Below are 25,416 nucleotides of genomic sequence, written 5' to 3'. Positions count from 1 at the left end.
AACAAGGTGTGCTGCCAGTCTATAATTTACCCCAGAATGGCATTATGTAAATTTACAACGTGGACAACACAAATTAAGAAATAACATCAGGCCTAGAGGAGGAGCCAGGCAAGTGTTGAAACACATCTTGCAATTGAAAAAAAAAAACTGTGTTACACGGAAGGCAGATATGTAAAATTCCGCTAAAGCTTTTCAGTGTGTCTTTCAGGATGCCAATTTTCTTGGAGTACAACTACTGCATCATCTCAAGTTCCATTCTTTATTATGGCATAATGCCATACAAGCCAAAAGATGAAAACGTGCACTTGAAATTCAGCGAACTAGTTGATGTGTGGAATGAAACACTTTCTGACTACCTGTTCAGAAAAGACTAATAGAAGCAAAGTTTCCTTAGCAAACCAACAAAAATAAATTAATTGTTCTGCAAAGTGATTAATGCTTAATTTCCAATAACGTGGAAATAAAACAAAAATCAGAAAACAAATTAATAACATATTTCAGTCTTCTATAATTATGTGAGTGTATTTTAATTCACTTGATAGCTGCAGCTATTTGTTTTCATCTGACGTGAGAGCTGTAAAGGAATAGAGAACAGCAAAATCACGAAACACAAATGCAGGCCATGTGGGCACTACTCCTCACTACAAATACGACTGCTTTGCGAGTCTGGTACCTTTGGTGTGCCAGCTATGTGCATGCGCATGACCCCACTGGAATCTGCTCAAATGTACCTAATTTAAACAGTTGTGACACCACATTCGTTGAATATAGTTTTTGTTACAAAGCACGGCACAATTTTTGTCCAAAAGACTTTGACACATTTTGCTTTCAGTGGATGCTTGTGAGCACATTGTGTTTTGTTGTTACAAATGGAGCATTTTTTTGTAACTTAAATTTTATACAGGTGTTTTTCTCTTGTTTATGTTTTATTGCTGCAGTATTATTCTGCAGCAGCAGAAGGCTACAGTGAAATTCTTTTTTAGAGTATCAGCACTCATAAAAATTACAAAAATTTTACTCAAAACTAACACAATGAAAAATTTCTGGAATTTTTAAAAAATCACAGTTTTCTCCCAGATAAAAAAATTCCCAGATTTTTCTGTGTTTTCCAGCACAAACTGCTACCAGATACTGTTAAGAGAACTTTTATTATGCAATTAGCATATTTAAAGTTAGTTTTAAATGCTTACAGAAGCTAAAGCATATAAAAGTATGGAAAATCTACAACAGTTTGGGGAAGCTCAAGACCCAGCTATGGCCATGAAAATTAGCAAAGAAGTGCCTGACTGGGCTGAGTTGATAAAATTAATCAAAGCTCAGAGTGCGACTCTAGGGTTGGTAAATTCTCAATTAAATGCTCAAAGTCTTAAGTTAAACTCATTAGATTTGCAATTAAATACCCAGAGTGAAGCTTTGAATGCTCAGAGGGAAACTCTAAATATTCAAACAACAAATTTGGGTTTGTTAAGTGCCAAGGTCAACTCTCAAAGTGAAGAATTTAGTAATCTGCGGGAAGGCATGGGTGCTTTGAAGACTGAGTTTGACGCAATAACTACTAAAGTAGAGATTTTAAAAGTAGATCTAAAAAATGAGTTGACAAACTCTGTGGCTACACACACAAATCACACGTTTACTGACTTTAGTCAGAAACAGAATGATACCTTTCAGAATTTGTCAAAAAGGTTAGAACTTAACACTGAGAACAAACATAATAACGTAGAATCCAAACTTATTGAAAAGTTGGGCTCTTTTGAAAACACGTACAATATTAAGTAAAATGATGTAAGACATGGGTTGTATACTTTTCAAGAGAATGTAGATAAGCAGAATGAGTTAATGTCAATCATTCAATCACAAATTACAGGTGTCAGTACACGGGTAGAAAACGTAAGAAGGAATTTCAAAGAGAAAATAGCTAACTCTGATATTATAAATGCAATTAGTTTGGAGGAACAATTTGGGGAAATTATAGATCGAAAAGTTACTGAGAGAGTAACATCTGGGAATGTATCGCCTATTCCTTCTTCTGAACTTAATGGTACCAGGAAGGGTATGGACGAAATGTGGAAAGTAGTTAAGCTTATCCAAGATAAAGTAGAAAAAAGGGTATCTTCACCTAATGTCGTATTAACTAGTGAAGCTGTGACTGATTTACAATGGGGAGCTAATTCAGGGTTATCTAAACAATTCCCTAAATTTAAGCCGGACGGAGATGTACATCAGACCCATTTCTTAAAAAGGTTTAACCAAGTATTAAAAAAAAACTGGGAAGATTCTAAGAAGATCGAATTTGCTGTGGGGTATCTTCTAGGGGGGGAAGCCTTAGAATGGGGTACAGTAAATATTGAGAATTTTCCTCTTGGGAGGATTTTCAAAAGAAATTTAAAGAAAATTACTGGTCTGCCAGTGCAAAAGAAAAGTTACTATCAGATCCATGGGACCTGGGCAGAGTCACCTATCCCCCAAGGATGTTGACATTCTGAGATGTGCAGAGTGACGACTGTTGGATCCTGAGTTGTTTTCGGTGTTTCTTCCAAAATAGTTTTCTTGCACCGAATTCCTTTAAAATCTAAAACTATGCTACAATCACATTGCTTAAAAAACTGGATATGACCATAAAATAGAGAACAGCTTAAGAGAATCACAGGAAAACAGGTGATATCTAGATGAAATGAACTAAACAGAGTATTATATTTGTGGAAAATATAATAATATGTGAATAGCCGAACAATTGTGATACCATAGTGTATAGATTATCTACTTTGTATAGAGTATTTTATACCTTTTGTGAGATGTGATGTAGATGGGAGGGTCTGCATAAATTTTGAAAGGGGTGGGTATTGTAGATAAGAGCATGACTTACATGAACAACAGATAAATCATGATTAACACACAGCACACCTTTCAAATAACCCTTACAAACAAGTGTGCCTGATTCTACATCATTTGCTGTTTCCATAGGGTTGCTAGGATTTCCTTCGGGGACCTTGATGGTGAAGGTGGGACAAGTCCGTTCTATTGGAGACGATTTAACACCAAACCTTCTCCGGCTTCTCACTCTAGTGCCTGAGAGGTAGGGATCCTGGGGAAGGGGGGTGGGAAGGGTTTCCTGTCTTTGGGGCTATCTTATTTCTCTTCTTCGAACCTAGCAACCACATCTATTTTTTCCTTTCTTACTTCTCATCTTGAGGATCTGTCTATCTTTTCCCTCTTTCCAATTCACAAACTTCTATCACTGAAGTCCTTCCTTATTTCTGTGGTTACTAATAACCTACATCTTATCTTTAGATAAGAAGGCCAAAGAATCAGACTACACGAACACACATCTACAAATGTACACTTCTACGCAAACATTAAATTACATAAGACAAAGCCTGTCACGATGTGAGAACCGCCAGGTGTTGTAGGGGAAAAGATGTGTACATAGGGAATCATGCGCACATATATATGTGGAGTTATGATGGCTCCACATCGAATATACATAAGGAGAGGTGCCCATAAAATAATGAATGGCTATAAAGTAGCAATGAGTAATGGATAAATAAGAAAAAGGCATAAGCAATGTCAGTGCAATAAAAACTCGGATGAAATGAAAGACAGTGGGATGTAAGTAGTATAGACATAATATCTATTGAAAGTATAGAAGTTGGTAAGTAGAGGAGGACGCTAGGGAGTGAATGATATATTAAAGAATGAATGTGAAGTTTTAGATAGATTTATATCTTTACCATATGATACTCAATTATGATACACATAGAAATGTATATTAGGGTAATGAACCGTGAGGCCTACTCAGAAAGTATAAGGAGGGTGTACCCGGCAATCAATAAGTATAAAGGGCAGACTTACATATGTGGAGATAGGATGATCTGTGGGGAAAAAAAAAAAGTTTTGTAAGAGGCGTATCTATCATAACAGAAAAGGTTAAGTGCTCTCATAAGGTCAACCCACAAGCAATGAATAGGTGCTGATCCTAGGAGAAGGGGACAGTATCGTGACACAAGTCACAAATTTTATAGGAATTATTCTGGAAAGTGTAAATTCTATGAATGGACTAGCATTATTATGTTTCGTGGAAGTAAATGAGTGTCAAAAGAACACTTTCATTTTGCCCACAGTTCCTCCAAGCTACAACTAATGAAAACAGTACATACCAGGAAAAAGGTAGTACAAAAAGATAAGAATAGAAAATAGATTACTCATGTGTCATAAACACCTGAAGTTTATGATTGAAAAAGGATATAAAGAAAAGAAAAAGTGTCCTCACAATTACTAAATATTAGTAAAGCTGACTAAAACCGCAAGTAAATGCTCACGTCTTAATAACAAAGTAAAATAAGAAAAGAATAGAGACACAATGAGAGAAAGATAATTGTTACTGAAAGGAGATATTATATATATATATATATATATATATATATATATATATATATATATATATATATATATATATATATATATGTAAAAAATATACTGTTAAGATTTGAAATGTAATTATGACTGATATTACTTGCATAATGATTATGTATAAAGTATCGCGTGTTCGATCTGAGGAGGGGTAAACGTAGTGATTCGAGAATTTCTGTGTAAATTCTAGTACCACTCAACCAACCTTCTACCACCTCGAACACACAATATTCTAGATACGAGTGTGGGATGGTAAAATCCTACCTACTGCGTGTCACATGTTTGTGTGTGCAGGATTGAAATCAGTCGCGGGAAGAAAGTAGACGCAGCAGTCGAACAGCACTGACAAGTACCAGGCGGGCAATCCATAGAGGTTTTAGTGCATGTGTAATGAAGAACCATGGAGTTTTTAGGCCACTCTGTGCTTATTGTGCCACTGACTATTGTTATGTGAAACAAGAACAGTTGAAAAAGTACTCTTGTAGACTCTTGACTCAGCCTTGGTAGAGGCAAGACATATTTTCTGATTCATTTTAAGAAAGTCGTGGTAGTCAAGCCAAATTTCTTTTAACTGTAACTCATTTTGTTTCTAATGTTCGACGGTACGAGGTACTTACGGAAAGTTGCATATGTATGTAGAAAGTGGGAATTATGTTGTGCATGAAAGTCAATAACATCGCTAACTGATGAAAAGGAAGGTTTGTATGTCTACTCATTTTATAAGTAGAAAGAGGCTTAAAAGTTCCTGTACCTAGCTCTATTCAACGGAGAAAAAGACGAGATTTTCCAGCAGCTGACTATCCCATAAAGAAGAGGGGCTGCAAAATTCCAAGTAAGTCACCTCGTAAAGAAGTGGAATGTGGTTTGGCGAAATAAATCATTATAATCCAGACTCTCACTCACAATTTAAGTCGTCAGAACGTTATATTATTCATTTTACTGTGCAAATACTTTTATACAATATATTTTAAAATTTTTATGAAATTTTTCTACATTATGATTTTACTAACAATCAGTACTGAAGTCTTAAGTTTTAACTTTAAAAGCAGTAACAGCTGTCAAATAGTCAAGAAGTCATTTCAGAACACAAATACTATGCATACTGAGTACTTCCACATTTTCTCACCAAAAATATTGTTGTATAGGAGTACTGTGATCGAAAAAAAAAGTTTTATATTAAACATGTAAATCCCTAATAGTACTAAAGTTGAAAAAATGGAGAAAAACAATGAAAAAATTGCTTACCCATCGAAAAAAATGGAAAAGTAATGAAAAGACTGCATTCCCATTGAAGCAGCAGACAGAAATGTATTTACAGCATATTAAATGTAAACTGTTAACCAAAAAATTAAAATTTTGCTGAGTGTGCCCACCTGAAAGTATGGGCTACAAGCAGAGAGAACTACTCTGTGAGCCTGGAGATGCTTGCCCTCAGCAGCTAGTGTCACATCCACCAGAGATTCCGTGCTTAGTAGATGTGTGAAAACAGAGATAAAATTTGGTTGGTGATTATTCCATCGAAGGCAAAACTGCTGCACAGCCATTGCCGCTCAGACCTAGAAAAAAAAAACAATGGTTTTTATTTTCATAGCTTTCAGAGACACAAATAATAGTAACCTAATTCTTCTATTTGATGAAGTAGTATAGGATAAAACAAAAAAATAATTTATATTTGATAAAAGACACATAAGAGACAAAGAAGAGAGAATGAACATGGAAACTGGCTTCAATTTCCCATTTGTTTCTCAAAATGAAACATGTAACACTGACACACACCACAGGCCACAACACATTTAAACCCTCAACTGTACTCTAAAAGCTGGGCTCAGGATACACTGCACAGGCGAACCCGGGGGTAGGGGGAACCCTGGGGGGGGGGGGGTGCCCGAACCTGATGGGCGACTCGGTGGGGGGGGGGGGGCAGGAACCCGATGGGGTCCTCTGGAGGGGGGGGGCAAAACCAGAGGGGGGCGACCTGAGGGGGCCGCGCACACAGGGGGGGGGGGGGAGACTCGAGGGGGACCGCGCACCCGGGGGGGGGGGGGGGGGGGGACTCGAGCGAGGCCACGCACCCGGGGGGGACTCGAGGGGGCCGCACGCCCTGGGGGGGGGGGACCCAAGGGGGGCCGCACGCCCTGGGGGGGGGGACCCAAGGGGGGCAGCGCACCCGGGGGGGTCACGCGCCCCGGGGGGGGGGACTCGAGGGGGGCTGTGCACCCAGCAGGGGGGACTCGAGGGGGGCTGTGCGCCCGGGGGGGGGGGGGTGTGACTCGAGGGGACTGTGCGCCCCGGGGGGGGGAGGACTCGAGGGGGGCTGTGCACCCGGGGGGGGGTGGGGGACTAGAGGGGGTCTGTGCGCCGGGGGGGGGTTGTGGGGGGCTGTGCACCCGGGGGGCGGACTTGTGGGGGGCTGTGCACCCGGGGGGGCGGACTTGTGGGGGTGCTGTGCACCCGGGGGGGCGGACTTGTGGGGGTGCTGTGCACCCGGGGGGGGGGGGGTACTTGTGGGCGGCTGTGCACCCGGGGGGGGGGGGGGGGGGTACTTGTGGGCGGCTGTGCACCCGGGGGGGGGGTACTTGTGGGCGGCTGTGCACCCGGGGGGGGGGGTACTTGTGGGTGGCTGTGCACCCGGGGGGGGTGGGGGGGTGGGGGGGAGGAGGAACTGGATGGGGCGAGAAGCCAAGCAGGAATTGGAAGGAGTCGAGAAGCCATGAGTGAAATGAAGGAGAAACTATGAATGCAATGGATTTAGGTGGCAATGCAATCACACAAGGAACACTTCACTTCACATCTAGCACATGGCTTCGTCTCTTATTTGATAGCGACATAGCTGACAAACAAAACAAATTTTCAGTGTTATTTAATTACTTTTGACACATTGAAGGCATAATAAAATTTGTATCTGGAACAAAATGTCAGCATAGGGACAGATGTACACAGTTCCAGAGACTTTTGTCACTTTGACTGCCACATAATTGTGACTCAATTACGTTCATAATAAAAAAAATCCTTTCACATCATATGTTCATCGAAACATTGTATCACACGTGTAATGTCATTAAGGAAACGTGGAAACTTTTCCGAGCAAAACACAATATAGAACTCATAGACAATTTTATAGTAAAAGAATTCGGCTTTTAAGTGAGAATTGCACTGCAGATCTATTGGTTCCACATGCACATGTATAGGGTCACTTTCAACCGAAACAGTAAATATCTCACAAACATATCATGTGCACCACATGTGTATATACTGACGGGTGTAAATGCAAGGACTCTTGGCGATCCCTAAACAAATATTAAAAATAAAGAGACAACTACTTCACCTATCACAAAAGGCATCAATTTTTAGAGACAAGCTCCTAGCCACTGAACGGACACTAAAATATGCTATGACCATAATGACTTACAATATCATAATACTCCCTCTCTGCAGGGAAAATACTATCAACAATTGGTGAGGACAAAGGAAGTTGTTACTTTCCATACCAAATAGCTGCTTTTGCATCAGAGATGCACAACATCAATATGGAGGTGTCATGTAATTGTGCATCAAGATCCTTGTTAGTATTATGGGGAACAATACAGTTGATCAACTGGCCTGCAACATGATGACAAATGCCCTAAAAGAGCAATGCATCCCAGAGGATGATTTCATTGCAGTATGCAGGGACATGGCCAAAAACAAATGGGAATGGCATAGGAGACCAAATATCCATACAAGTCATCTGGTGCAAACAGATCCTTCCACATCTACTGAAGGCCCAAAGGTACTTTGGGATGTGTATTTTTAAATTCAACTCTAATCACATCAGTGATGAGAGAGTTTATGAGGATCACTGCCATGGTGACGTTCAACAACAACTGCCACCGAAAATATCCTTTATAGAATCTATCTCACACCATCACCAGGACATTAATTACATCTTCTTCAGTTGCTCCCTATACAGAAGGTAACCCAACTGTATAGGGAGCAACTGAAGAAGATGTAATTAATGTCCTGGTGATGGTGTGAGATAGATTCTATAAAGGATATTTTCGGTGGCAGTTGTTGTTGAACGTCACCATGGCAGTGATCCTCATAAACTCTCTCATCACTGATGTGATTAGAGTTGAATTTAAAAATACATCTTCTTCAGTTGCTCCCTATACAGAAGGTAACCCAACTGTGCGCGCGCGCCCACACACACACACACACACACACACACACACACACACACACACTCTCTACAGGTTCTCGGTATTTTTTACTGTTCTACACATACACAAAGTGAAAGTAGTTACTTCATGTTTACACACTATTTACTATTTTATATTATCGTAAGGCCTTTAGGATCTTTTAACTGTGGACTTTTTTTGATAAACTACCCTGTGACTGGGGAGGAATGCCCAACATTTTTGAGGTAGATGAATGTTGGACAAAATTGGTGAAATTAAATGCTTTAAAAATGGCTAAAACAAATATTGTAATATAACCAACATGCTATTGTTTGGTAATGGAAAAAAGTTTAAAGAATTTTTAGCATTAGAAGAAGTAAATCATATAGTTATTTCCAGTTAACCTTCACCCGCAAATCCAGCAGCATTGAGTACGAAGTAGATTGACTCAGTACAATAATGAAAGAGGAAGACAAATTGGGAAAAAAAATGTGGGAACAAGGGACCCCTACACAATACAAAGTGGGAGACTTAGTTCTTGTTGAATGTCATAGGCATAATGTAAAAAATGAAGCATGGTTGAAAAATTCTATCCACTATATGGAGGACCCTTTGTAGTTATCAGTATGCCACAACCTACAGCAATGGCGACAGTCAATTTCAGTACTGGAAAGTCCAAGGGAATGTTTTTCACACAAAACATACGATTATTAGTAGGTGAGGGCACCACCATACACACACTTGTAAAACGATCTCAAAATTTTGGCCAACGTATGATCTTCAAACCATGACTGCACAATTTTTTATTTTTGGGGCAGGGGGGGGGGGACAAATATTTGAAAATGTAATTATGTGGGAGGATATTTTTGGGGAAGTCTCACAAACATGTAACAACATCTGTTTTATTTATTAACCTCAGGGGATTGTTAGAGAATGAAAACTGGGTGTGTAATTACAGCACAAAGAGCAGGAGAGCTGACTAGCACAAAGTGAAGTGGAGGTGTTTTTTTAGCACACTTTTTAGCGCTGTATTTATAAGTATGAACATATATGTGCTGTGGCCTTAAAACCATTTGTTGCCTTGCTAGGAGGCGGCTCCAATTCTGGTGTACTGTGATAAATTATATCATGTGAAAACTCATGAAGAGTTGTCGCATTAGTTAATGCACCTGTTACCTCTGGCTGCATGTGTATAAGTAGTTTTATGATGAGTATTGGTGAGTAGGTAAGCTACTGTACGTACAATAATGTCTGATGTCCTCCCATGTCTGCCTGATTGGATAAGCATAATTCATTATGTGTGGCCCCCGCCTCCCCCCCCCCCCCAAACCCAACAAACTTTGGCTTGGCAGCAAATGTGGTGTCACTGCCAAGTGGTGTGTGTGTGTGGGGCGGCATGGGCAGGACCACACATCTATGCATCGTGCTATTGAAGTAGTTATACATTAAACAACATGTACTTCATGCAAGACATTTAATAATTTTTTTTAATGGTTTATGTTCACTGATGTGAAGAAACATGCCTCATTCCCTATTTCACCTTCCTAGGAGTTGAATTTTTTACATTCTCAAGTAGCTTATGTTCTTCCGCAGGGTTCAAGCTATCCCCGTGATTGATTGACTAATTGAGGGGGTTATGGCACAAAACATTGAGGTCGTCAGTCCTGCAATCCCAAGATTACACACGGAAGAGAGAGGGTCCGCTAAAAGTGGAGAGGTGTCAAACTATAAAACGAGGAAGTTAAGACACACACATAAGGTATAAAAAGGGTAGCCCAAATCTAAAAACTGGGAAAACAGAAGGATAAAAGGGCGGTCTTTGCAAGGAGGAGTGGTCATAGGTCCCAGACTGAGAAGACAAAGAGAGAGGTACCAATCGCAACCACTCTGCCCCTGCTCCAGGAGTAAAGCAAAACCTTATATCTTAAAACAAAAACCACTTTCATGGAGTAAATTGAGGACCAGTTCAGCCACCTGTGATTTGTCTGCTAATATTAAATTTAAGGAATCTGGAAGACTATACTTAGTATGAAAGGCCAAAAGATGGGAACATTCCACTAACACATAGGATACCGTCAGCCTGGCTCAACAACCACATTGTGGGGGTGGTTTTTACACAAGAGGAAACAATGAGTGAGTCTGGTGTGACTAACGAGTAGACAGCATAATGCAGTGGACTCATTCTGAGAGGAGCAGAATCTGCAAGGATGTCGTTCCACTTTTGGGCAGAGAGAGATTTGACACAAATCCACATATCCACAGATGGAATCTTCACAGGGAAGGGGGTAAGTATCTGCTGCCCTAGCCAAATGGTCAGCCAGTTCATTCCCTGGGATGCCCACATGACTTGGGACCCAGAGAAAGACAACTGAGCAAACGGCACAGCCAAGGGTACAAAGAAGGTCGTGGATAGCAAAGACCAAAGGGTGCCAAAAGTAGCATCGGTCAATAGCCTGCAGGCTGCTCACTGAGTCGGTACATATTAAAATACTGTGGAGGGAGGCCTGAGAAACAAAATGGAGGACTCTTGAATGGCTAGGGGCTCTGCTGTGAACACACTACATGACCCCAGCAATAAATGTTCTAAGCCAGCAGGAAACATGAAAGCGTATCCTGCCTTATCTATTGTCTTAAAACCATCAGTGGGGATGATGGTGGCACCCTGGAACTCTGGAAGGATGGAACATACAAGATGCCAGAAACCCATAGGGGCAACATACACCTTAGGACCCTAGAATAGGTTGGTCCTAATCCCTGTGGGCTGTGGGAGGAAATACACAGGGCGGATTCCTGTGAGAAGAGACAGAGATCCCGACAGGCGGAAGTGAGACGCACTCAAACCAGCAATCCCACCCATGGGCCACTATCGGGAGACACACATCCCTCATTTGCAAAGAGGACAGGGTACACAGGATAATCAGGGAATCAGCAAATGGTGATTGCATAAGAAAACAGGAGTTAGCTCCCTCATATTTGTAGAGGGGGAATCCTCACTTCTGGGATGACACTGTCATTGGGACTAGTGAGAAACACACCAATAGCCAGACACACCCCACACTGGTGAACAGGGTCAAGCCTTTCAGAGTGGAAGGAGCCACTGAGACATAAACATGACTACCATAATCTAGTCTGGACAAGACCACAGCACTGTAAAAATGAAACAAGGTCTGCAGCACAAGATATGTGGCAGAGAGCATTAAGCTTCTGCATGCATGTAGCCTTTATGTGGCAAATATCGGGGAGCTATGTCAGCCTTATATCCAAAATAAGGCCTGAGAAACAGGACTGTGCTATAACATCAAGGAACTGGTCACTTAAAGTTCTGGATCAGGGTGTACTGTGGGTCAGCGACAAAAATGCATAACCCGACAAAAAAGCATAACCCACGTTTCAGAGGGAGAAAACTGGAAGCCATGGGAGATGGCCCATGCAGAGGCCCATTGGAGCCAGCACTCAGCAGATACTATCGAGTGGAAGCTGCACCCGATGCAAAAATTATCGACATGAAATGCTGGGGTAACCACAGGCCCAACAGAGATTATAGGCCCATTGACAGCTATGAGGAAGTGTGTTGACACTTAACACAGAACCCTGTGGGATACCATTTCTCCTGAATCCGAGGGATGCTGAGTTAAGTACCAACTCGAACACAGAAGAGCAGGTGTGATAAAAACTCACGGTTTATAAGTGGACCACAAAAGCCTCAGTCATGGAGGATAACTAAAAATGTGATGGTGTCAAGCCATGTCATATGGTCAAATAAGACTGCGACAAGGTGCTGGTGGTAAATAAAAAGCTGTCGGATAGCTGTTTCCAATCTGAGTAAATGGTCAGTTGGAGTGTGTCCTTTCTGGAAGCCACACAGATCTGGGGACAAAAGGCCCAGAGATTCGAGTACCCAACATAATCTGAAGTTAACCATCCTCTCAAGCAGTTTACAAAATATATTCGCCAGACTAAACAGGTGGTCGCTGTTTGGAGACATAGGATTCTTCCTCGGCTTAAGGACAGGGGTAACTAGATTCTCTCACCATTGCGACGGGGAAGCACCTGTGAGCCAAATATGGTTGAAGACCCTGAGTAACAGGGCCATGTCATGTGAAGAGGTAAGAGCCTGAAAGAATTCCAATTCAATGAAGGGTTCATTATAGGGTTCAGCATAATGTGGGTTGAAACAGAGGGGGGTCTATTCAACTCAGTGTTTCTGCCGCAGAAAGGTGGTGGGGTAAGAAGAGGACGCTGATGCGATCGCAACGTGTGTCACGAGGGTTCTGCAGTGACGAATGGATCAGTACACAGAGCACCTTGAAGGTTAAGACCCTGGACAGTTGACTGTCGCTGGCAGCCCACAAGCAGCTTGGACCAAACCTGTGATGAAGACGCATAAGGCCCGAGGGAGGAAACAAAGCACTCCCAGCATTCCTTTTTACTCTGCCTGATAAGGTAACGAGTCTTAGCACAGGGGTACTTAGAAGTGAGGAGGTTGCTCTGTGTAGGGTGTCGCTTAAATCACTGCAGCGCCCATCAGTGTTTCTAGACAGGAACTGCTACATCCTCTGTCCACCACAGCACCTGTCAATGAAGAGGATAGGGGCACAGCAGTGCCAGCAGCATAAAGAATGGCGGCAGATACACCCTGCACGAATGCATCCATGCAATTCGAGAGGGAGGTGTCAAAATGCATAGCAGATATATATAAAGTCAATTGGCCTTGCGGATGTTCAACTTGGGTGCCTGTCTGCCTGGCGGCGGCAGGGGAACAATAGCATCACCAGAAAGAGGTCACAGTCACAAAGATCATTATTGGGTGACCAATGTAGGGAAGCCACGAGAGTAGGGGAGGAGATCGTGAGATACACAGCAGTAAAGGTGCCACAAGCAGCAAAGAAGTGGGTGGGGGAACTGTCACTGAGGAGACACAAATCTAAGTCTGTGATTAAGTTGGCCAATTACCAGACCGCTGCCCACTGAAGTATCGCTCCCCCCACAGGGTATGGTGGGCACTGAAGTCCCTGAGGAGGAGAAATGGTGGCCGGAGTTTCTGTATTACGGTGGACAGTCCAACATAAGGAAATTGCCTACTTGGGGAGAAAGACATTGTAAACGGTGATTTCTGGAGTCTTTTGCACTCTAACTGTTATGTTTCCAGGTCGGTATAAAGGAGCATCCAGCACCTAATGACATCAGAACAAATCAAAGTGCAGACCCCTCCAGATGCTACCGGGGTTGGCACGGTTCCGACAGTACACCCAATATCCAGGAGGAAACAAGACATTGTATCTCCTGGAGGAAACGATAGTATCCATTCCTTCCACTAGATTGTTGTGTGGCGAGACTTAAAGAAGCCAAGAGGAGGTCACGTCACTTGGTCAGTGGTTGTCACTGACAAGGATGGGGTGACATCCATAAATAAGATGTCAGACTCAGGTTGCAAGGGGGGAGATGGCACTTCCAGGGGGGAAGGCACTGAGGGGGGAGGGGGGGGGGATTGTCCTGGGATTTAAATTGCTTATTCTTCTCTTTCAGAGGTGGAGGACGGCAAGGCACAGAAGGAGTACAGGTGTCTGCAAGATCCAGAACCGAAAGAGAGCAGGCGACCTTGGCCTTGGCGCACAGATGGTGCATCTTGTGGTCAAGTTGTGGTAGTAGGCTTCCAGCCTGACACTCGCCAGGGGGAGGGGTCCCAGGGGAGAGGGGGGGGGGACTGCAGGGGAAGGGAAGGGGAAGCAAGAGGGGGACAATGCTGCAGCAAGAAAGATTTGCAAGTGGGAAATGATGAAATAGGGGCAAAAGCTAAAGAAAGTGACACTAGATGGAGCGTCTCATATTTTTGACAAGCCTCAGCTTAAGACAGGCGATCCAGGGAATTGTACTCTTGTAAGCTTGGCAATCTGGCGAGCAAGTGGAGTGTCAGTCGTGGACAGCTAACATACACAGATGACGGAAAACAGGGGTTCCCTCACGGAGCGGGTGTCCACAGTCACCACACAGAGGGTCTGCCGTACTGCGTGAAGGCATATGCCCAAAATGCAAGCACTGAAAGCACCTCATGGATCGTGGGACATACGGCTTCATGTTACATCTGTAGCGCGTAACCTGGACCTTCTATGGGAGGGTATCCCCCTCGAAAGCTAAAATGAAGGCACCGACATTGGTGCGGTTGTCTCTGGGACCCATCTGCACATGTCGAACTAAATGAATGCTGCATCACTACAGATTAGCCGGGAGTTCTTCATCAGTTTTCAGGATGAGGTCCCTATGAAAAATCACTCTCTGGACCATATTAAGAGATTGGTGAGGGGTAATAGACAATGGGACATTGCCAAGATGATCACAAGCATGAAGAGCTGCAGATTGGGCAGTAGAAGAAGCTTTTATCAACAAGGAGCCTGACTGCATCTTACTAAGAGACTCCACTTCACCAAACTTGTACTCTATATTTTCCACAAAAACCAATGGCTTTGTGGCAGTGAATGTGTCCCCATCCGTCCTCGTGCAGATGATGTAGTGGGGAAAGTGTTACATCCTGAGATGGCAAGCCATGGTGTAACCAGGGAAGGGAAGGCTGCCAGGTCATACGAAGTAGTATTCAACAATCCTTCACCATTCAAAGAGATGGCTGTTTGAAAACAGCGAGACTTTTGCAACCCAATATGCTTCATGCGCCAAGCATCCACATTGATACCACTCACTCGGATCAGGAGCTCTCCCCGTGGGTGCCACCCAGCCACAGCAAAGGCCGCCTGGCACAGCAGCCGTTGCCGGGAGTTCCTATGCTCTGGGAAGACAAGCAACCACTCCTTGGCACACATGGGAGGTATCAGTAGTGCATTCCCTGTGTTGTCAGGGGCTTCAGCCAGATGAGTACGTAACAGCCTCACCACAAGGACTGGCTACACGTGTTAGTGACCTAGTAGGGTGAAAGGGGGGGGGGGGCTACAGCAGGGAACAGACTGGGAAGGAAGGGGGGGAGAGGTATCCGCACCACAGACACTAAGGAGGGAGTTTTCCCCAAAAGGCTCACACTAAAAAACATAAAATTTATAAGTGGAGCTCAAACCTCAGGTGAGGACCTAAACGCCAAAAAGAATGAAAGAGAACAGGCAGGAGGAACAAAATTGCAAGCAATACAGGGAACCTGGTGGATAGCCAGGTCGACATAAATCAAAACACCGAGGAGGGGAAATAGGGGGCAGTGGGGAAGGGGCGAGGAGGGGAAGTTGGGGGGCAGTGGGCAAGGGCCGAGGAGGGGAAATTGGGGGGCAGTGGGCAAGGGCCGAGGAGGGGAAATTGGGGGGCAGTGGAGAAGGGGTGAGGAGGGGAAGTAGGGGGCAGTGGGGAAGGGTCGAGGATTGGGAGGGAGGGGCAGGGTAAAGGAAATGCAGCCAGGGAAGGAAGAAGGGGCTGCAACAGCTCGGGTCCCCATGTGTACCATGCATGAACTCACGAAAGAACAGTGAGCCACCTGGGGGGAAGCTATCACCAAATCAAATTTCACTGAAATTGGTTCAATGGCTTAGTTGTGAAAACATAACAGGCAGAGTTACTTTTACATTTAATAATATCGGTATGGATCAAACATGCTGAGGACTGTATAAACATTGTATTCATTACCTTGAATCATGTTATGTAGAACATATCAACCAATAAAAGCATTTTCACAAATACCATGTAGTTCAAAAGTCAAGGAGCAAATAGCTTTTCCAAAGGGTATTTATTTTTCACTCATTCATGTTATATTTTTCAAACCAATAAATATAGCATATTGCATGCTTTGTAAAGTAGCCTATGTTTTTCCTCAGCATTCAAGTTATCTACATATCACATTCCACTAAAATTGGTCCAGCAGTTTAGACATGAGAAGGTAACAGACCAACACACTTTCACATTTATAGAATTGATATGGAACGTGGTGTTGGAACAATCTCCTATCCTTTCGTGGATGGGCACCAGTAGTAGTATATACTGACGAAGTGTAAAGGAGTGGATACTCTTGGAGAGTCTACGAATAATATTGCGCTGAATACACGCATTGTTTTGAAAGCAGCATATTTTTATTTATCTCCATTTTGCGTAAATGCTTTGGACCAAAATATAAAATTTTTCTTTTAAATATGGGCATTCGAGTGACTGGTAATGGTAACACTTCAGTTACCAACACTTCCCTCTATATTACACACTTAAGTGCCAAAGAAACTGGTATAGACACACGTATTCAAATACAGAGATGTGTAAACTGGCAGAATACGGCACTATTGTTCAAGATGGTGACGGCTCTGTAATGGTGTGGAGCGTGTGCAGTTGGAGTGATATGGGACCCCTGATGCGTCTAGATACGACTGACAGGTGACACATACATAAGCATCCTGTCTGATCACCTGCATCCACTCATGTCCATTGTGCATTCTGATGGACTTGGGCAATTCCAGCAGGGCAATGTGACACCCCACATACCCAGATATGCTACAGAGTGGCTCCAGGAACACTCTTCTGAGTTTAAACACTTCCACTGGCCACCAAACTCCCCAGACATGAACATTATTGAGCATATCTGGGTTGCCTCGCAACATGCTATTCAGAAAAGTTCTCCACCCCCTCGTACTCTTACAGATTTATGGACAGCGCTCCAGGATTCATGATGTCAGTTCCCTCCAGCACTACGAGGTGGAATCCAAACTTTCCAGGACTGGTGCTGCCATCTGGAAAGTAGGAGTAGTAGATCTTTGCACAGCTAGGCAGCGAGAGCTGCATATCTGACGAGTCAGTGTGCGGAGTGGCATTCAGCTGGGAGGACGTGTTGCGTGTCCACAGTGATTTCTGTAATACTCTGTGTTTGGTGTGTGGCAATTTTACAATGGATCCGCCAACAGAACAGCACGTGTGTATCAAATTCTGTGCGAATGTCAGGAAAAGTGCTACAGATACCATTGCAATGATTGAACAAGTGTTTGGGGGACAGGGCACGAGCCATACGTGTTTGTTTGAGTGGCATGCTCAGTTCAGGGCCGGCTGTACAGACGTCGAAGATGATGCTCACACTGGAAGGCCCGTTAGCTGCACGACGCCAGACATTGTTGCCAAACTTCAACAACTGGTTCGTGTGGATTGACGTCGAACCATTCAAGACCTTGCGGATGAAGTGTATATTGGTTATGGGACACGCCAAGAAATGCTGACTGGCGAATTGGGCATGCATCGTGTTGCCGCAAAATTGGTGCCAAGGATCTTGACTGCCGATCAGAAGGCACAGCGTGTTGAAGAGTGCATGGACCATCGCCAGACCGCATCTGATGGTCCAACCTTCTTGTCACAGGTTATCACCGGCTACGAGTGCTGGATTTACGGTTATGACCCAGAGACAAAGCAACAATTATCCCAGTGGAAGAGCCTGGGCTCTCCAAGACCCAAAAAAAAACAAGACAGGTGAACAGCAAAGTGAAGAGCATGATCATCTTTTTCTTTGATACCAAGGGAATTGTGCACAAATAATTCGTCCCACCCAACCAAACAGTGAATTCCGCATACTACTGTGACGGCTCCGTGAAAATGTGCAGCGACGACAGCCTGAACTTTGGCATCAAGGGAACTGGCTGCTGCATCACGACAACGCGCCCTGTCACACATCCTTGCTCACCAGGACCTTTTTGGCAAAAAACAACATGGCGATTGTACCCCACCCACCGTACTCGCGAGATTTGGCACCTTGCGATTTCGCGCTGATTTAAGAAGCATCGCTGGTGGTGATAAACGTCCTCAAAGAACAGGACTTCCAGAAAACGTTTGACCAGTGGCAGAAGCGCCGATACTGGTGTGTACGTGCAGGTGGGAACTACTTCTAGGATGATGGTGGCCACTAGTCCAAAGGTAAGGTTTTCAACAGATGGCAGCACCAGTTCCAAAATTTTTGGATAGCACCTCGTACTTCAGACATTAGTTGAATCCACGGCACTTCGGGTTGCGGCACTTCTGCGTGATCACGGAGCCCTACATATATTAGGCAGGTGTACCAGTTTCTTTGGCTCTTTAGTGTATACTACAATGCAAATGAAAAGCAAATGAAACCGTAACGGTCTGTGGGACCAGCTGTGTGTACTGATGTCTAGATTCCAGGCATGTGTACCACTAAGTTCAATATTTTAGTCCAATATTTGTAGTGCTTTTGATTTAAATATTGTCTAAATATAATGTGGCCACGAAACAGAATCAACAATTTATCAAGACATATTTCTTCTGTTGGACTGTAATTCTTCAAATTTATTTCCACATACCTGTAAGTGGTTACATTTTGGGCTAATGATTGGAACCATCAAACTGTTGTCCGCAAAATGAATCATTCTCAATAACATTTCAAAACTGTTTCTGGACATAATTTTTTTCACCAATGTTTGTGTATATGATCATGGTACCAATATAAATGTAAGGATGTAGGTCTAACAATGTTTTAGGCTAATTCTACGGAGAATTTAAACACTATTCTATCGAGAATTAGCCTAAAACATCATTTTACAGCAGAGTTCCACTACTCCGAACCCCAGTAATCCAAACGTTCAGTTAATCCGAACATGAAAAATGTAGGTCTAAGTATGGAAAACTGTGCAGTAAACTGCTGTACATACAGACCTTTGTAATTTACACAGTACAGTAAACATGTATTAGAAAAATTGGCAAGAAAACATTAGGTTTAAACAACGCATAACAATGATAGAAAAGCTGCCAAACTTACTAAAATACAGCAGACATTTTATCCCTACTTTTTAGATGACAAAAAGTCAGTCTTTCCCCCCCCCCCCCCCCCCCCCGGCGTAATGAGGACAGTATACGATGTATAGTTGCACCATCGTCTCAAACATCAAATCAGCAGGTGTAGCAGTGGGCAGTTGCTCCAAATAACGTACTGCGAGGTTAAGGGCTCCTGCTGCAGCACTGTGTGGCACCAGCTCTCCTTTGTCACTTTCAGGCTCATTGTCACTTCCGTCACAGCAGTCCACTTCTTCCTGGTCTTGAGTCACAGCATCAACTAAATCAGTGTTAGTAAGCTTCTCCACACATGCCTCATCTGCTGTCATCCACTCATCTAACGTCTCCTTCACTAGCTTCTTCACATCCAGGGATTGTCTGTATTATTTGTAGTAGATTTTCCTATTCATTTTCAACTATGTTGTCCTGAAATTCAAGAGATGTCCACAGTTTTCTCCACGATTTTCTCAAAGTATTTTCTGAAATATTCTGCCATGCCTCAGCGGTCCAATAAACAACACCCTTCACATTGGTCTTTTTTATTTTGGCCACTACTGGAATGCTATCATCTTGGATCAGCATTCTTGAAAATTGTTTTCTGTAAATCAGTTTTAATGTTTGCAATATGCCCTGGTCCATCAGCTGCAGGCGTGGTGTCACATTCGGGGCAAAAACTTCACCACAATTTCTATGTCACATAATTCTTCAGTGCTGGGGTGAGATGGCACGTTATCAATCAAAAGGATTGCACGGGGAGACAAATGATATTCCTCAGAAAACTGTCGAGCAGACGGAACAAACTGGCTGTGAAACCATTCTCTGAACAGCTTACCATGCATCCATCCTTTTTTTCTGGTTGCAATAATATATGGGCAGGGACTTCATGTTGCAGTTTTCAAAAGCTCTGGGCCTAGCAGATTTGCCGATCGGCATTAAACGCAGCTTGTGATTACCAGCAGCGTTGCTGCACGCTAATAAAGTCACACGATCTTTGCACATTTTAAAACCAGGCGCATGGTCTTCTGCTTTTCATGCCAGCATTATAAATTTGTTGGGAAAATACGTTCCCTCTCTTATTTCTTCAAACTCACCTAAGTATTCCTTCGCTACATCACTGTCAGAAGAAAGCTTCTCTCCAGTAATTGTTAGCTGACAGATTCCATGACGTTTTTTGAATCTGTCCAACCAAACCGTACTGCACTAAAAGACTCATCACCATTCTTTAACTTGTTCATGTAAACAGCCTTCTCCTGAACCTGTGTTCGACTCAAAGGAGTTCCCCCTTTCTCTTTCCTGTGTAAACCAAAGGAAAAGAGCTGCATCCACTTTCTCATACTGGGACTGTTTCAAAGCCTGCCAAATTTCGAGTGTTTTTCCCGAAGACATTGCACAGGACTGTTCAAAGATTCACCCAGTTCTTCTTCCAATCACAAATGGTTGCTTTACCAACACCTAGTTCCGTTGCCAGTTTACATACATTCTCACTATTGTCTAACAACTTCAAAGCATTCAGTTTTTCTTTGAGAGTTAACGTTATATGTTTCCATTTACTCATGATGAAAATAAGTACACCACTACACCTGAACGAATACAATACAACTGTTACACGTGCCAGCGATCGATAACCAACATAACCAATGCTTTGCGAGCCAACTGGCAGAGCACTGACCTCAGATACTACAAAGGTCCCAACAATGCACAACAACAAAGGCAGGGAGTGAGAGTGAACCACTGTTCCACACTTGTTCCCATTTTTTACCACGGTGTACCTACTTATCTGCTTGGTACTCTTCATTCTACAGCTCGTCACCGTAATTCCGGCAAATCCGAACAAATTGGTAATCCAAACAAGGTCCGGCCCCAATTAGTTCGGATTAACGAGACTCTACTGTATTTCATTTGTGTTTGCCACCGTCTGTTTACTAAAGCTCTACAAGTATTCACCTTCTAATTACTATGATGCATATAAGATAGTTTGTTCAGGAATTTCCTCTAACAATTTATCTGGCACAAATAGTTCACAGCACATTTCTTGTATTACATCTGACAATTAGAATTTTCAATTCTGAAACTAGAACGGGAGGTAAATGGTATAAGCTGTGGTTGATCTGACATGACATTCTTCAAATTCTCCTCCTAATCCTCAAATGAGGAAACAACTCTACACTGTTTTTAGCACAAATAATTTCAGTACTATTGGTTTCACATTCTTCAACTGATATCTTCATGTTCAAGGCTAAAGACTTTGTTTGCAATGACCCAAGTGCCACAAAGAACTGAATGAATATAAACCTCAAACAGTACTGCAATGTTAGTACTGCTTTGCTTAACATAAACAGAGCCCTAGTCAATTTCAGTGAATTATAATCTAGCAGGCCAAATGATAGGCTAGACAGAACAGACTTGGCACATAACATATTGAATGAATGTCTACACACATCTCATTTTAAACATAATTATCTATTAATATGATAAGAAATATTGGCCCTAATGTGTCAACTTCAGCAGTTGATCCCCCATCAAAACTGGCACCATAATTCTGATAGTACACACTAATGACCTTCTGAAAGTACAGCTTTTAAACACACACGCACACAGGGTGTCACTCATTCTACCATACTGCAACTGCTTAATGCCCGCATGCAAAGTACTGCATGGTGGAGTGAGTAGGAGGTCTGTGAAATACTGTTTCGACACTGGTGACATGCTTTGTTAATTGTGTCGAAGTGCACTGTTCCTAACCAGTAGCTGTTGCCAGTGATTTTTGCTTTGTACAATTTTATGTTGCGATTCACAAATACAATGTAAATGAATGAAACGAAAGAGGGCATCATTAAACAAGTAACATGGCACTATTTAATTATTAACTTCACTGCTGTACATTATTTTCTTAGGATTTTAAAGATGGCACTGTTAAAGCAAAGTAAATTTGCAGGAGATCCCTCAATGTGACTTGTACGATAAACTGTAAACTGAAACTCATTAAACTCCTTTTATAATCATTCTTCAGTTGCTTAAGGCGATTCATTTCTATTTTGAGTGTACATATAACTGAATTATACCAATACAAGGAAAAAAATATGTATTTGCATGAGATTGATTATTATGTACTCATATTACTTACCATTTTTCACACAGACAGGACAAAAGGTGCTATTCTCGCATGTCAGAAGACACATTCGAAGGTAACAAGAATTAAAGAATAACATGTTCTCGAACAAGATTTCAAAACACAATGGGCAGATGTGTCCACCTACCCCCTCCTCTTCCCTTGCCTTCAACATCCTAAGAAACAGGAGGGCTCTGGCTGTCCAAGGGAACTAGGCAGCTGCAGTGGGGTGATATGAGTGACAAACAAATGATGCACTTGACAGTTTAAAATCTGTACATACTGAAGGTCATAACTGTGTACTATCAGAATTATGGCCCAAATTTTCGCACGTGGCTGATTTTTATGTATGGTATCTCAAAAATGTACTTTTTTCTCCTTGAAATATAAGACCACGTTTGTGATGTTTACTTGTTAGAAGTTGGGTTGGTAATGCCCTAATGTGTTAACACTTGCATCACGTAAATGTCAATCTTAGGGAGGCTTGCCGTTGAACAGCAACATTAGAGAAGGACGAAGCTAGGCAGAAAAAGGCTAGGCAGAATCCTATGGAGATGCATCTCTGTGCGGTAACTTCATGGAGGGACATAGCCAGAAAGAAACTGGAAAGGTTGTGATCAACCAGTCAGAATCAGGAGATGTAGAGGTACAACTGTAATTCGGAAAGGGGTATACTAACAGGTGCAGCAGTGAAACTGGCGATTTTGAAACCTCCACCAGCAACACAAATTTATTCAAAGTGATATAAAAGAAATACAACATAAATTTGTAATGCTTGCAATTTAAAATTTTCTTTACTTGAAACTCACATCATTTAGGTGGTATCCATTGTCCTTTAGACACATTTCAAGTCTTTTATGGGAGTGAGTCATCAAATCTTGCAGGACTTGTGCTAGAATTTTGTTAACTTAATCCCAAATTTGACCCTTCAATTCCTAGATAGTGTGTGGTGGCTCACAACAGAAGATCTGACATTTCAGATGACTCCAAAGAAAGAAATCATACACTTAAAAGTCAGGGGGTCTTGGAGGCCAGGCAATCTCTCTGTTCTTGGCGACAACATGACCAGGAAAGGTGTTCTGCAGTGCATTAATGGAATACCGCGAGGCAGGTCATGTGGCCCTGTCTTGTTGGAAGAATGTGTTTGCAGTTACAGGAAGATCAGAAAGCTGTCACGCTAGGAAATGGCTCAACATGTTAATAATGTTCTGTACTCACATTAACTGCATTGTTGCAACAGTTACCAGATAATGTCCTATGATTTCAAACAATGATATGCCACACCACACTACCACTTTCTGACTGTGGAGTGGCGTTTCACGAAGAATTTCAGGATTTTCGCATGACTGGTACCTAAAGTTTTGCTTATTTACAAAACCTGACACATAAGTCTTGGTCTCAGCGCTCATGATCAGGTCACCCACATTCAGTTTTTGCACTATCTGAATTTCGTATGGGTGCTGAACACCTGGGATTTTGGCTGAAGGCTTCTTCCAATCTTGCAACGATCTCTGGTGTGCACATGTGTTTTGCATTGCCACCCCACTTTTGCACCGTATCGCACGTTTCCTCAAAGTTCTGTACCCACACTTTGATAGCACATGCTGACAGGACTGGGGCATGACGTGCACTGCCATGCAGCCATCATTGTCTTTGTATGCCTTCACGGCAATGGCTTTTTGCTCACTGGTCCACAATGCAACTTTGGCTTAACATCAGGGTAAATGGCAAAGGTCTGTTGTCCAGCTGGCACCACACCTGTTTTCTGCTTCCTAACGTAACATACTACTTCCAGGGTTGCCAAATCACCTACTTCTCTGTCGCAACAGTAGTAACTTAAATAGTGGCAACTATTTATTCACAACCAATACTAAAGAGTTATGTGTTTGCACCTGTTACTGTCCTTCAAAGTACTCACCAGCTTCGTGTAAAACCCATTGCCAGCAATGTGGAAGGCATAGTATACGGTTAGCAGAGCCTGTTCTGTTGATGGTGCGAATGGAGCAGTCTAACATTATGGTGATTCTCGAGTATGACTGTGATGGTGTTATCCTAACGCATTACGTTCCTCCACGGCAGACAGTCAATGTACAGTATTACTGTTCATTTTTGGAGCATCACCTGCGACCAGCTTTGCGAAAGAAGCAGTGACACTTTCTGCGGAACCCACCAATCATTTTGCACAACAATGTGCGGGCGCATACAGCGCAAGCTGTGGCTACTCTGTCCGGTCGATGGGACTGGGACGTATTGTACCACCCACCATACTCCCCGCCTTTGATTTGATGCCGAAGATGAAGGAACCACTTCGTGGCACTCGCTTCAGAACTGTCCCAGAGATTCGACAGTCAGTAGACCGCACTATTCGCACCATCAAGAGAACAGGCTCTGCTAACGGTATCTACACCTTCCACATTGCTGGCAACAGGTTCTACACAATGCTGGTGACTACTTTGAAGGACAGTAACATATGTAACTTTTGTATCGGTCATGAATAAATAAATAGTTGCCACTATTTAAGTTCCAACCCCCCCCCACACACACACACACACACTTCTGTGCCATTCTGTTACTTTTTGGTCAGTCAGTGGCTTTTACTGAGGCTGACAAAGGTAGTCAAACACTCGGATTTTCATGGATTTTGTTCTGGTCTTCAGTCCGAAGACTGGTTCGAATCAGTTCCCTATGCTAGTCTATACTGTGCAAGCTTCTTCGTGCCAAACTGAGAGATTTCTTGCCTCCTCATGATGTGTCCTATCAAGCGATCTCTTTTTTAGTCAAGTTGTGCCATAAATTTGTTTTCTGCCAATTACAGTTCAGTATCTCCTCATTCGAAACAAACCGGGACTCTAGTCTCGGTCCGGCACACAGTTTTAATCTGCCAGGAAGTTTCATATCAGTGCACACTCGCTGTAGAGTGAAAATTTCATTCTATCTCCTCATTCGTTATTCGATCTACACATCTAGTATTCCACTTACTTCTCTAGCACCATATTTCAAAATTTC

General features: G+C 42.8%; 1 protein-coding gene across 1 annotated transcript in view; it reads right to left on the bottom strand.

Moving 5' to 3' along the window:
* LOC126259721 (protein tramtrack, alpha isoform-like) overlaps positions 1–25,416 on the bottom strand; it is a 332,764-nt gene that overhangs the window by 283,050 nt on the left and 24,298 nt on the right. Inside the window, exon 2 of the mRNA XM_049956700.1 lies at positions 5,781–5,963. Within this exon, the coding sequence (XP_049812657.1) occupies positions 5,781–5,951 (171 nt within the window). The 5' untranslated portion in view covers positions 5,952–5,963. The remainder of the gene's footprint in view (positions 1–5,780; positions 5,964–25,416) is intronic.

This window comes from Schistocerca nitens, chromosome 5 (genome assembly GCF_023898315.1).
Source record: "Schistocerca nitens isolate TAMUIC-IGC-003100 chromosome 5, iqSchNite1.1, whole genome shotgun sequence".
In the NCBI taxonomy this organism is placed as follows: Eukaryota; Metazoa; Arthropoda; class Insecta; order Orthoptera; family Acrididae; genus Schistocerca; species Schistocerca nitens.
Note: the sequence above shows the minus strand (reverse complement) of the source record. Positions and strands in the feature narration are given on the sequence as shown.